The 13,529-nt window shown below is 38.6% G+C and overlaps 1 protein-coding gene across 3 annotated transcripts; it reads right to left on the reverse strand.

The window, feature by feature from the left end:
• Positions 1–429: 429 nt before the first annotated feature.
• Positions 430–12,572, reverse strand: slc24a1 (solute carrier family 24 member 1). Of its 3 annotated transcripts, XM_055174079.2 has the most exons (11): positions 12,498–12,572; positions 10,928–12,120; positions 9,214–9,276; positions 8,819–8,927; positions 4,772–4,822; positions 4,490–4,573; positions 3,887–3,978; positions 2,070–2,327; positions 1,875–1,964; positions 1,395–1,561; positions 430–1,321 (listed from the first exon to the last, which is right to left on the reverse strand). In XM_055174079.2, exons 2-11 carry the CDS (start codon positions 11,957–11,959, stop codon positions 1,072–1,074), a joined length of 2,196 nt encoding a protein of 731 aa, XP_055030054.2. In that variant the 5' UTR covers positions 11,960–12,120; positions 12,498–12,572; the 3' UTR covers positions 430–1,071. The 3 variants fall into 3 exon arrangements, with proteins under 3 accessions (XP_055030054.2, XP_055030055.2, XP_055030056.2); XM_055174080.2 differs by lacking the exon at positions 4,772–4,822; XM_055174081.2 differs by lacking the exons at positions 4,490–4,573; positions 4,772–4,822.
• Positions 12,573–13,529: the final 957 nt, after the last annotated feature.

Genomic DNA, 13,529 nt, shown 5'->3' on the forward strand with positions numbered 1-13,529 from the left:
ATTGTCATGTTCAAGAAACCAATTTGAAATGATTCGAGCTTTGCGACATGGTGCATTATCCTGCTGGAAGTAGCCATCAGAGGATGGGTACATGGTGGTCATAAAAGGATGGACATGGTCAGAAACAATGCTCAGGTAGGCTGTGGGATTTAAACGATGCCCAACTGGCACTAAGGGGCCTAAAGTGTGCCAAGAAACATCCCCGAAACCATTACACCACCATCAGCAGCCTGCACAATGGTAACAAGGCATGATGGATCCATGTTCTCATTCTGTTTATGCCAAATTCTGACTCTACCATCTGAATGTCTCAACAGATATCGAGACTCATCAGGCCAGGCAACATTTTTTCAGTCTTCAACTGTACAATTTTGGTGAACTTTTGCAAATTGTAGCTTTTTTCCCTATTTGTAGTGGAGATGAGTGATACCTGGTGGGGTCTTCTGCTGTTGTAGCCCATCCGCCTCAAGATTGTGCGTGTTGTGGCTTCACAAATGCTTTGCTGCATACCCCGGTTGTAACGAGTGGTTATTTCAGTCAAAGTTGCTCTTCTATCAGCTTGAATCAGTCGGCCCATTCTCCTCTGACCTCTAGCATCAACAAGGCATTTGGATGTTTTTCCCTTTTCACACTATTCTTTGTAAACCCTAGAAATGGTTGTGCGTAAAAAATCTCAGTAACTGAGCAGATTGTGAAATACCAGCCCAGCCCAGCCCGTCTGACAACAACAACCATGCCACGCCCAAATTGCTTAAATCACCTTTCAGGAGATTGTCTTGACCAGGACCACACCCTTAAATGCATTGAAGCAACTGCCATGTGATTGGTTGATTAGATAATTGCATTAATGAGAAATTGAACAGGTTCCTAATAATCCTTTAGGTGAGTGTATTGCATGAACTTTCACAGATCATCAACTGACAATATGAGTGATATTGTTCTCCATAGTTCCAGGAAAGCTTTGAAAACCATACATGCACATTTAAAGTTCAAGAAGTTTGACAGGAGCATCTCAACATGGATGCAAATGGTGGTGGTTTCAAACCACATGCAGGTGCAATACGGCTGTGCTCATATGGACACGGGACACATGATGATTCGATCTTCTAGCATTACGCTGAGAACCAGGAACACAAAGTAGAGGAAGAACATGGTGGATCCCAACACTTTATTCATTCTCCACTTACAGGCAGCAATGGAAATAATGACGAAGAGGAGCATGAGGAAGAGCAGCACAATGGCACAGAACAGCCCGTTGCTGCTCACGGGCACCGGGGCAAATGAATGGTATAAGGAGAACATCAACCAGGGTACTGGCAACCTGCAAGAGCGGATAAGATACGATAAGACAAGGTATTCAGAAGGTATCTTAGCTAATGTTTCGATCAGCTCACCCCACAGTGATGTCAAATATGTTGCTGCCTACAGAGCTGGAGACCGCCATGTCTCCCAAGCCCTTACGAGCCACAATCACACTGGTGATTAAATCAGGAATGGATGTTCCTGCTGCCAAAATTGTAAGACCCATGATCTCCTCTGAGATGCCGATGGTCTCACCCACCTAGAGTGGTTGAGAAAAGATAACAAATGATAATTCATTGCATTTTCACTCATAAATGATGTTCAAGAATAATCAGAGCTACAGTATTTGGACACTCAAGCCACACCTAAAGAGTATGAATCTTGCATAAATAATAAAATATCCAACCAAGTGGCATGACCTTTTTCAGCTTTACTTTTCTCTTCCAATATTGCTATAAAGCTAGTTCTTCTTATGTTCAAAAATATATTGCCTTAATTTTGAAGTGTGGCTTAAATGTCCAAATACTTTTAATATTGGACCACTATATTGGAAACATGTTTGCTATACTGACCTGATGTGCCCACCACACCATAAGATAGGAAAATATTCCAATCCATACTATTGAGCCAAGGAATGTAATGACAAAGAACTTTTTGGATGCCTGTAAAGCATAAAGCACATGTAAGTGCTATCATGAAACAAAAAAACAAGAAAAACACTGCTAATCTTGAAATCGTGAATGTTAAGATGTTTGCTGAGTTCTCACAGGGTTTCTGACGTCTGGAACTGTGAGCCACAATGGGAAGACAATGGGCAACAGAAGCAGATATGTGGCCTGTTTCCGTCTGGTGTCTGGCCACTCTAAGGACAGAGGTTCATCATTGTCCCCATCCTCTCCCGCTTCATTTTCTTCATCATCATCACTGTCATCGCTGTCTTCATCACTGTCATCTTCATCATTGCTGTCAGAGCCATCTGACCCTCCTGGATTCTCGGATCCACCTCCTGCCGCAGTGCCTTCCTCCTTAACAGAACAACAGAGGCGGGGTAAAAAATTTAAATCCAGTCCATGTTTACACACTCCAGTCTCCATTCATTATAACTGCACAGAAAGAAATTACCAGCACATTGTTTTATATTATTGAAAATTCATACAGGTTTGGGACAGCGTGAGGGTAAATGTATTGTCAAGTGTTAAAAGTTCTGTTATTATAATGCACGTGGGTGATTATATAATTATATAATAAATCAAGGTTTGATGGTAACAAAATTGACCAATTCGGACAACAGAAAATAGCTATAAAAGACACTTTTTATAGAAAATATTACACTCACCTAAAGGATTATTAGGAACACCATACTAATACTGTGTTTGACCCCCTTACGCCTTCAGAACTGCCTTAATTCTACGTGGCATTGATTCAACAAGGTGCTGAAAGCATTCTTTAGAAATGTTGGCCCATATTGATAAGACAGCATCTTGCAGTTGATGGAGATTTGAGGGATGCACATCCAGGGCACGAAGCTCCCATTCCACCACATCCCGAAGATGCTCTATTGGGTTGAGATCTGGTGATTGTGGGGGCCATTTTAGTACAGTGAACACATTGTCATGTTCAAGAAAACAATTTGAAATTATTCAAGCTTTGTGACATGGTGCATTATCCTGCTGGAAGTAGCCATCAGAGGATGGTGCATGGTGGTCATAAAGGGATGGACATGGTCAGAAACAATGCTCAGGTAGGCCGTGGCATTTAAACGATGCCCAATTGGCACTAAGGGGCCTAAAGTGTGCCAAGAAAACATCCTCCACACCATTACACCACCACCAGCCTGCACAGTGGTAACAAGGCATGATGGATCCATGTTCTCATTCTGTTTTATACAAATTGTGACTCTATCATCTGAATGTCTCAACAGAAGTCCAATTTTGGTGAGCTTGTGCAATTGTAGCCTCTTTTTCCTATTTGTAGTGGAGATGAGTGGTACCTGGTGGGGTCTTCTGCTGTTGTAGCCCATCCGCCTCAAGGTTGTGCGTGTTGTGGCTTCACAAATGCTTTGCTGCATACCTCGGTTGTAACAAGTGGTTAATTTAGTCAAAGTTCCTCTTCTATCAGCTTGAATCAGTCAGCCCATTCTCCTCGGACTGCCGCATACTGGATGTTTTTCCCTTTTCACACCATTCTTTGTAAACCCTTCTGGCACAAACAACCATACCACGCTCAAAATTGCTTAAATCACCTTTCTTACCCATTCTGACATTCTGTTTAGAGTTCAGAAGATTGTCTTGACCAGGACCACACCCCTAAATGCATTGAAGCAACTGCCATGTGATTGGTTGATTAGATAATGGCATTAATGAGAAATTGAACAGGTGTTCCTAATAATCCTTTAGGTGAGTGTATATTGTTGTGACATGTAACATCTTAAGATCGATGAGAATTAGTACCAAATTATTTAAAAAATAATACATTTGTACATACTGTTTGACAGATCAGCTTCACAGCAATTTTAAGATTTGGTAAGTTTATTAAAAGAGTCTCAGAGCTTCGTTTTCGTCTTCCAAACTACTTTTGGTCCCACCTTTTTTGTCTCTGTCTTCTGATTGGCCTCTCCATCTTTTGCTGCTGGACTCGTGTCTTCTAAATCCTTGGGCTGGTTTGTTTGATCACCGACTGAGAAAACATCAATACACAAGAACTCCCACATTAAAAATAAGTTCAATGAAGTTTGCAAGTATTTTATAAATGTAGCAACAAGCTCCTCTCAGGTGTGGAGTGAAGATTTTTTCAATAGGAGTAAGGTTGCAATAGGGCCACAGTTGTGGAGCAACATAATCCTCAATGACTCCAAGCCTCTCATACTTAATTCATGAGATGGAGCTTGGTCATTATGTCAGCTAATGTGTAAAGCAGCTCTCAAGTAAAAACAAAAGGTGGAAACATGGAATGCAGGATGCTGTGTAAAGGGCAAAATGGGCCAAACTCTTGGCAGTGTGCCCTCTCTTTGTATCTTTCATCCGTCCAACACACAGCTGGTAGCACACAGCTTGTGGAAATGCAACATTCATAACCATTATAATGAATATGCAACAGAGCTCATCTGTGAGATATAACAATGCACTGACCTGTCCACAAAGCTCATGTGCAAGTATAATAAAAACAGACTAAGATTATAAAATCTCACCTTCACCAGATTTTTCCTTCTTTTTGTTCTCTACCTTCCCCAGGGCCATGCTGTTCAAAATCTGAGCCTTGTCTTTAAATTTCACTGCAAACCAGGAAAGGAAGAATATAGCTGTGATATACTTTCTTAAATCTTGACTGTAACTATCAACAATGGCACACTTACAAATACCCTGATTCCACAGACGTAATACAATGCGATGTCATTTCCTCGCATCTCACAGGCTACTACAACAAAGCAAACACGGCACAAAAATGACATCACGTACACTAAGCCCCTTACCTTTGCATTCCAAAGAGCTTCTAGCCTTTGCATCTCCATTAAACACTGACTCTAATGAGTAAAAGTAGATTCATATACAATACCATGGTAAGTGTGTCACACAATACCTTTAAAAATCATACATATCTGCACTTCTCAATGTTACATTGTAGATCTTAAAAACTTGTAGGCAGCCAAAAAAATTATGTTTTGTAAAAAAGTGTATTCATTTATTGACAGTAGCATTGTTCTTATTGGTACACTATAGGGTTGCAATCATTTTTTTGCCTGTGAAAAATAAACAAACACGGTTTGAAAAAATGACATGCTCCACTGTGGCAGTACTGTACATATTGGCACATTATTACACGACTCTCTGGAATGCTTAAATCTGATTGGTCAGTGCTGACCTTTCAAGGTGTGTTTTTCTAGACAGAGTAGACAGAGCCCTTTAGAAAGAGAGTTCTGACAACGTAAGTCTAAAAAGCTTAGCCATCACGTGATTCATGGAGACTTCAGTTAGTTCCTTGAAGCTCAGTCCGATTTCTTAGATAGAAACGCTGGTGGGTGCTCAGTTGTGGCTAGAAGGGATAAAGCTACTGCCAAAATCTTGTGAAATTATGCCTAGATGAGCACTGTTTTCATCCTAATCCTACCCCCAAACCTAACCCTAAACCCAACATTTCACTAGATGTAGGCCGTAGCTGTATCCTATCTAGCCATAACGGCTGTTTTCATCCTAATCCTACCCCAAACCTAACCCTAAACCCAACATTTCACTGAATGTAGGCCATAGCTGTATCCTATCTAGGCAGAACCGCTGTTTTCATCCTAATCCTACCCCCAAACCTAACCTTAAAAGCAAAAATTCACTGGATGTAGGCCATAGCTGTATCCTATCTAGCCAGAACCCCTGTTTTCATCCTAATCCTACCCCCAAACCTAACCTTAACCTTTCACTGGATGTAGGCCGTAGCTGTATCCTATCTAGCCATAACCGCTGTTTTCATCCTAATCCTACCCCCAAACCTAACCCTAAACCCAACATTTCACTGGATGTAGGCCGTATCTGTATCCTATCTAGCCAGAACCGCTGTTTTCATCCTAATCCTACCCTCAAACCTAACCTTAACATTTCACCGGATGTAGGCCATAGCTCTAGCCATAACCGCTGTTTTCATCCTAATCTACCCCCAACATTACCCTAAACCCAACATCTTGCGTGATTTGGCCATAGCTGTATCCCCTCTAGCCAGAACCTGGGTGCTCGGCACATTGTCACCCAATGCTTATGTTGCTTAGCAACGGCAGACGCTAGGAGAGCCCAAGTGCTTTGGAAAAGGTGTGAATCAAAGCTTTGTAGATATTACAACAAGATCCACCAATTAGAGAGGCTTCTGACTTTTAAAAGCATTTTAGATTCAAATGAATGAATACTTGTTTGAGCTTTGAACTTGTTTAAACGGTTGTTATCACAAAATAAATCCTGACAGGGTGATGAGGTATTGTATCACCCTGAAGGGATTAGTTCGTAAAAACTACACGTTATTCCTTGGACATGTGCTTAACTGTGGATTGACAATATCACAATGCAAAAAATCATTCTGAAAATGGTTCATAAGCAACTTCTATTATGCATGCAAAGTTTAATTATCAGGGTATGATATTGCTTTTGAGAAAATAATAAGAAAACAGACTTCATAAAAAATACTTAAATGCTGAGTAAATCAAAGCAGAGCAATTGAGGTCCTATCAATCCTGTTTTAAATGTACTAAATGAACAGTACAAATGAAATTCGAAAGTTATGTACAGACCACAGTCTCTAAATGAGCACAGGCCCATTACAATAACAGGCTTGAGCTGCAGGAGCCTGGCTCTGATCCAGCCTTTATGAGCTCAGTCAAAAGCTGCTTAATAACATGCTGGGAGTTTGTGTTTGGACCATGAGAGCACAGGTGCTGCATGGCTCCCTGAGGTCAGACTGAAGGTCATCAACCACAGGAGACCCTGACCAACCACAGCCATCAAACCACGGAGGCATAAAAACCTCCAGGGTTTTTGTTTTACATATGTGCATGATATCCATCACAGATGTGCAAGAATTGCATAAAAATTGTCGTCAGTCCTAGCAGACATTGTATAACGTGTATACAGTATACATATTTTATAGCTAGAGGGGAATGGAATTTCTCGTCACATTTCTGTGATGTTTTATAGTGTTTTTACCAAAACGTTATGTCTTTTTATGCCCATAATTTCACATGCAATGAGAAAATTAAAGTCGTCTACATTCGCATAGTGACATAAACATGACATGACAAAATGACATTAAACCTATCTGCCCTCTCACTTCTATGAATCACTCTTCACTCCATAGACTGAGAAAAAGCTATTTATCTTCTTAGTATCAATCTGGACTTAGTACTGTCATTATATAGAACATGCTATGCTAATCCATTTGTACTGGGAGAAGGACAAAGGGACTCTTCTGTTATACTACCAACTAAGGATCTTGCAGCATTTGAGGCAATGCATAACAATTATACAGTACTGTGCAAATGTCTTAGGCCACCACCACCAGAATTGTTATTCCAGATGTTTTAATGTCCATCCATATTTATTTTTCTATCTATTTTATTAAGATACAAACAGAAAATGTAGGAAATATGTACAAAAAAAAATTAATTTGCAGGACTAAATGTCTTCTTTATGACTTCTCTTGGCACTAAACACATCTTGAGCTTTTTTTGAGCAGAATGAAGTAAAAAGACTAATTTCTTTCAAATTTATAATTAGGATTTAATTTTAAGAGATCCTGCAGTTTCCTGCTACTGCACATCAGTTTACATTTTTATACAGTTTTTAAAGGGGCCATGGCATGAAAATATGACTTTTGCCATGTTTAAGTGCTATGATTGGGTCCCCAGTGCTTCTATCAACCTAGAAAATGTGAAAAAGATCAACCCAGTAACTTAGTTTTGGTAAACCACTCTCTACAAGCACATAAAAAAATAGGTTGTTGAAATTTGGCTCTCCTTATGATGTCATAGGAGCTCTTATGATGTCATAAGGAGCTCTTATTATAATAATACCGCCCCTAAATCTGCACTATCCAACCACAGCACTGCCATTTAGTGCAGAGAAAAGCACAATTGAGTTTTAATTTCAATGAACCACCATCATTGTCATCACTGTTTAAATTTCATCAGCTCATTTGCATTTAAAAGGACACACCCAAAATGGCACATTTTTGCACACACCTACAAAGTGGCAATTTTAACATGTTATAATAAATTATTTATATGGCATTTTGAGCTAAAACTTCACATATGTGCTCTGGGGACACCAAAGATTTATTTGACATCTTAAAAAAGTCTTGTGCCATGGCCCCTTTAATACTACATACACATTTCCTGTATTTTCCCGATGTAGTCTATTAAAGAGACTGAGAAACAATTATATATGATCACTATAACATTGCAAAAACAACAAATCTAATTCTGGCATGGTGGCCTTTTGCACAGTACTGTACATAAAAATACTACAATTTATTTAGAATCAAGAAAGCCAATTTCTATGTTTTTTTGTCTTTTATTTTAATAGAAATTAGCTTTTTTTGCTTTTCCAAAATCCAGTGAGCTATACCTACAACTATAACTAGCTACACCTTTTAGGCTTCATCTAAAAACTGCTAAGGTATTTTCAACCCAGTGTTGGGTCAAAAAGGTTGCAATTTAACCTATGCTGGGTTGTTTTAACCCATCAAATATAAACATTCTCTAGGTTAACATAACCCAGTGGCTGCCTTTTTAACCCATCATTTTTTGAATTGTTAGACATCATAATACAGTCCCACAATGCATTGCAATAATCTGAGTCAGGCATTTCAAATCAGTTATGCATGAGGCATTAAAGTTTACTTGAAAACTGATTTGTGATCAGCTCATAGTTACCATAGCTACGTTTCCACAAAACAAAAAACGCCAGATTGAAGGCTTGTAAAGCTTCATGCAGTGTTCGCTTAATGAGTTGTCATTATGATGGTGCAGACACTGAAGTGCTCTTACCCTCTCCTAGAGGATCTAGTGTGTGAATCATCAGCTGGAAGATGGTGTTCCTCATCGTACTGTTGTGAAGAGAAGCAGAACTGCCTCCGCGTTGCAGTGTGGGCTTTAGCTACAAGAGGGGATATATATGTGTTAAACAAACATTAACAATTGCACATGTGCATTCTAGAGACGCACTTTTTTATTTATATATGCATTTACATGTATGCATTTGATGTTTTTATCCAAAGTGCATTTTATCAGTATGCTTTCCCTTGGATGAAACCAATGACCTTTTGTGCTGCTAATGCAGGAACACAGTGTGTGCGTGATCTGTATGTCCGAGCAACAGCAGATGATTGAATATTTTTAATGCAGCACAATTGATTTGTACGCACATGTCTATTTTGGATTACCTTTAATCGATTCCTGTCTTCTGTTTCAGGCGGCCTATTATCCTCACCTGATGTCCCATTGTCCTGTGTACAGCAACAGTTATAACATTACAAAGGAAGCAAGGCACTGAATTGACTTTTGTGTGTTTTCTGCTTGACTTTTATTTCTCCTACTGTTTGGACATTGCAGATGAGTAGACAGTTGATATTGTTCATTCACTTCATGTTGTTATCAGCTGAAATGGGATCATTTTGTATGAACTAGATGTATATAATAAATAAATATATATATATATATATATATAATATATATAATAAATTCAATCCAGTGGGTTTAGTTTGACTGAGATCTTGGTCCTATGGTTCTACTAAGCCGCCTTACACTATAAGCTTTAATCACACTTACCAAGTTTATACTGTATAGTGTATATCACAGCAGACCCTTAACATCTTTGATGTAAATGAAACAAGTGCAAAAAAGTAAATATTGTAACTATTGTATTTGTGCCGAATTATTTCCCACTTTATTCTAGTAGTTACCCACTCATATATTATTAATTTTTTTAGATAACTGTTACAGTAATTATTCTGTATTTCAATAAAGCACAAGGCCTCTTTCACAGGTAAGATGATATGGCAGATAGTTGTAGGAAATGTGACAACTAGCGTGTTTGGGAGTTTAACTTATATAAATGGAGCTGTGAGCCAAACGCACCTGCTCCAAATACCTCACTTATTACAACTCATTACCAATGTTTGGCGCCAGTAGACACAAGAGATCCTTTTCATTTCTGTGTATCAAAGGGAAAACGCAAACACATGCATATCTCCTCTATGAATAAACATAAGTGACTCACATTCATCTGAGTGAGATGCTTTAATTCTCTGTTATCTAGATTTTATAGCAGAATAATGGTTCATTTAAATGGTGAGGTTAACCACAGCAGAATTTTGTTTTTTCTAAACAAAAATAAACCTTTAAAGGGACACTCCACTTTTTTGAAAATAAACTCATTTTCCAGCTCCCCTAGAGTTAAACATTAGATTTTTACCGTTTTGGAATCCATTCAGCTGACCTCCGGGTCTGGCGCTACCACTTTTAGCATAGCTTAGCACAATCCATTGAATCTGATTGGACCATTAGCATCGCGCTAAAAAGTAAGCAAAGAGTTTCGGTGTTTTTCCTATTTGAAACTTGACTCTTCTGTAGTTACATTGTGTACTTAGACCGACAGAAAATTAAAACTTGGGATTTTCTAGGCAGATATGGCTAGGAACTATATTCTCATTCTGGCGTAATAGTCAAGGACTTTGCTGCTGTAACATGACTGCAGCAGGCGTAGTGATATTATGCACTGCCCGAAAATGCCATTAAAAGTTTCTAAGCGGACTATTTTTCGGCTGCTGCGTAATATCATTGCAAAGTCCTTGATTATTAAACCAGGATGAAAGCATAGTTACTAGCCATATCTGCCTAGAAAATCGCAACTTTAATCAGATTCAATGGATTGTGCTAAGCTATGCTAAAAGTGGTAGCGCCAGACCCTAAGATCAGCTGAATGGATTCCAAAACGGTAAAAATCAAATGTTTAACTCTAGGGGAGCTGGAAAATTAGCATATTTTTAAAAAATGTCCCTTTAAATGTGTCAACATAATATTATGTTGCGTGAAAATGACACAATCTGGATTTGCCTTGTAAATTCAGGGCAAAAAGGAAAAATAAATGATCCATACCTTCTCAGGTTCTTCCACGGTGATGACTTTGACAACGTTCTTGTGTTTCCTGAGTTGAGTCTTAAAGGCTTGCTCAATCTGAGCATTGTACTTCATGAAGTAAACATCGCTAGCATAACCACACACCAGCATCATACTCTCCCACCACATAATAGTGTTGTCCAAAAAGAAAATAATGAGCATGATAAGATCGATGATGTAGAACGATACATCCCGAAACAGAGGCCACCAGGTGAGGTAAAGCATTTCCCGGGAGAACAGTGCACACATTCCGATCACAAATAAAATATTAAAGACAGCCGAGCCAACGATGGTTCCAATGCCCACATTGCTATGCGAGATGAAGACACCAATCAGGGATGTGAAGAGTTCAGGAGCAGAGCCTCCGGCAGCCATGAAGGTAGCGCCTGCCACATCATCTGAAATTTCCAGTTTGTCTGTGATAACTCCTAATGTAGGGACAAAGAACTCATCGCAAACAATGGCCAAAGAAACAAACATGTATACCATTCCAAAGATGTGAAGAGCAACCCAGCCTTTGCGTCGATCCTCAACAGAGAAGATGTCCTCCGGATACTCGCCCTTCATGTGTGGTGCTTCTCCGGGGCTGGAGGCTGTAGTGTTGGGCACCTGAGTGGTAGTACCTGTTGCTGGAGTGGGAACTGGGGTGGGTTTTGGAAGGGTTGGATCGACATAGATGCAATGGAGGATAGTCCTATTTGTGGTTGTTGTAGGTGGCTCTGTAGTTGTAGGTTTTGTTGTTGGGGCTAAAGTCATAGTTGGACGAACCTCATCAGAATTTCTGGAGTTATTTGAGTCAACAATAGTTAAATTACTAACCTGTATCATCTCCAACAATCCTACTAAAGTTTGTCCAGAGCCATCATCAGGTTCATGTGCTATTTGTGGCTCTGGCCAGGGTTCTGGTAGTCTGGCTCTAATTGTCAGTTGGTATAAAGAACAAAGGAAAACCCCAGAGAGAAGAAATATAATCCGGCTCAGGTGAAGTCTCTTTCTTCGAGTAAGAAACATTTTCAAATATGTTTCCTAAAGGGCACCAAGTTTGTGTTTCGGGTAATAAATCCCAGCACGTCCAAACTTCACCCCTAAAAGATGCTGGGGTTTGCAGGTCACTCTCACAGAGATATTCATCTCATTTTCTCTGTGGTCCAGGTCCTTTAGCACAGTGCTTACTGTAGAAATAAATGAATATATGAGTGCAACACTTGTATAAACAAAACAACTCTTGCACCTTTTTAGGTATAAACAGCGTATAAAAAACAAAAAGCTAAAAAACACTAATGCATTGTAAAATATCACAATTATTTATACCTAATTACAAAACTTATACTTTATAATTAAAAATCTAATATGTTTTAAGTAGAAGATACATTTACATAAACACTAGCCTAATGTAAAGTGTTTAGTGGCAACAGGTGCTGCTGTAACAGTAGCCTACTGGGCACGTGAATCATTAAGTAAACCATATTATTTACTTAAGTAAACTATATTAACATTTTCTCTGTTCTCAAATAATAATAATAATCTTTAATAGCAAAAGAAAACGTACCGGTTGACGGGGGTTGCGTGCGTTGTTGCGTGGAACGCTGCTGCTGTCTCACAGCTGGACTGAACGGATGCTGTGAGCGCGTGTGCTGTGCAGGACAATCAGGACAGCTCTTCAGCGACATCAGCACTAAATCTAATACCTATATAAGAGGATTACGTCTACTTTCTCCTCACACTCTCATTATGTCTTGAGACATTTTATCCCAATTATTTTGATCATAAAGATAAATTCAACTTAAATTCAAATTAAGTCTAAGTCTAAAATCAACTTTTGTAACAACTGAATAATTAAATGCTTTGGATTGTTTTACAGTTTGATATTCATTGATCTAAATTTGTAGTTTTTCATAAAAATAGAAATTTTAAATTTTATAAAGAGTTATTTTAAGGAAGACATTTTTTATTTATAAATAAATTAACAAAACCTACTAAACAACGGGCTTGTCGACTTCATTTTGCGCAGCGAGAACTGATAGGGCAGGCTAACGACGTCAAAGTACCGCGAGAGCAATTTGATAAATTATACGGAGGAGTCTACTTTCACATCGCTCTCGCGAAACTTTGACGTCATATGCCTGTCGGTAATTGTGGCGCGCATGAAGTTTTTTATTGAAACAATATTACAATTTTTTTTTACATTAGCCAGGGGATGAAATATTTTTTTTAAATAAAAACATTGAAATGCTTACATAAATTAATACATTTAACAGCTGTTTTTAATCAGATTATCCTCCTAAAACCGTTTTGGTTTGTCTTTTTTCAGATTTCTAGGAAGAACCAATATAACCAAATATTTTTCATTGAACATGAAGCAGTGTAATTGTCCACGTTTGTGTACAACAGGTTCAAGTTACACAGAATTAAGTTTTATGATGCAAACAACAACAACAACAACAAAATGATGTCCACATAAGTCTTAGGAGGTTAAAATAGATTTTAGGTATTGCTTAATTTCTAATAGCAAAATTTGGATTAATGGTTTATAATCACCATATTTATATTTATGTATACTAAACTTTGCAGATAAAAGAAA

The sequence above is a fragment of the Misgurnus anguillicaudatus genome, chromosome 15 (assembly GCF_027580225.2).
Source record: "Misgurnus anguillicaudatus chromosome 15, ASM2758022v2, whole genome shotgun sequence".
NCBI classification, from domain to species: Eukaryota; Metazoa; Chordata; class Actinopteri; order Cypriniformes; family Cobitidae; genus Misgurnus; species Misgurnus anguillicaudatus.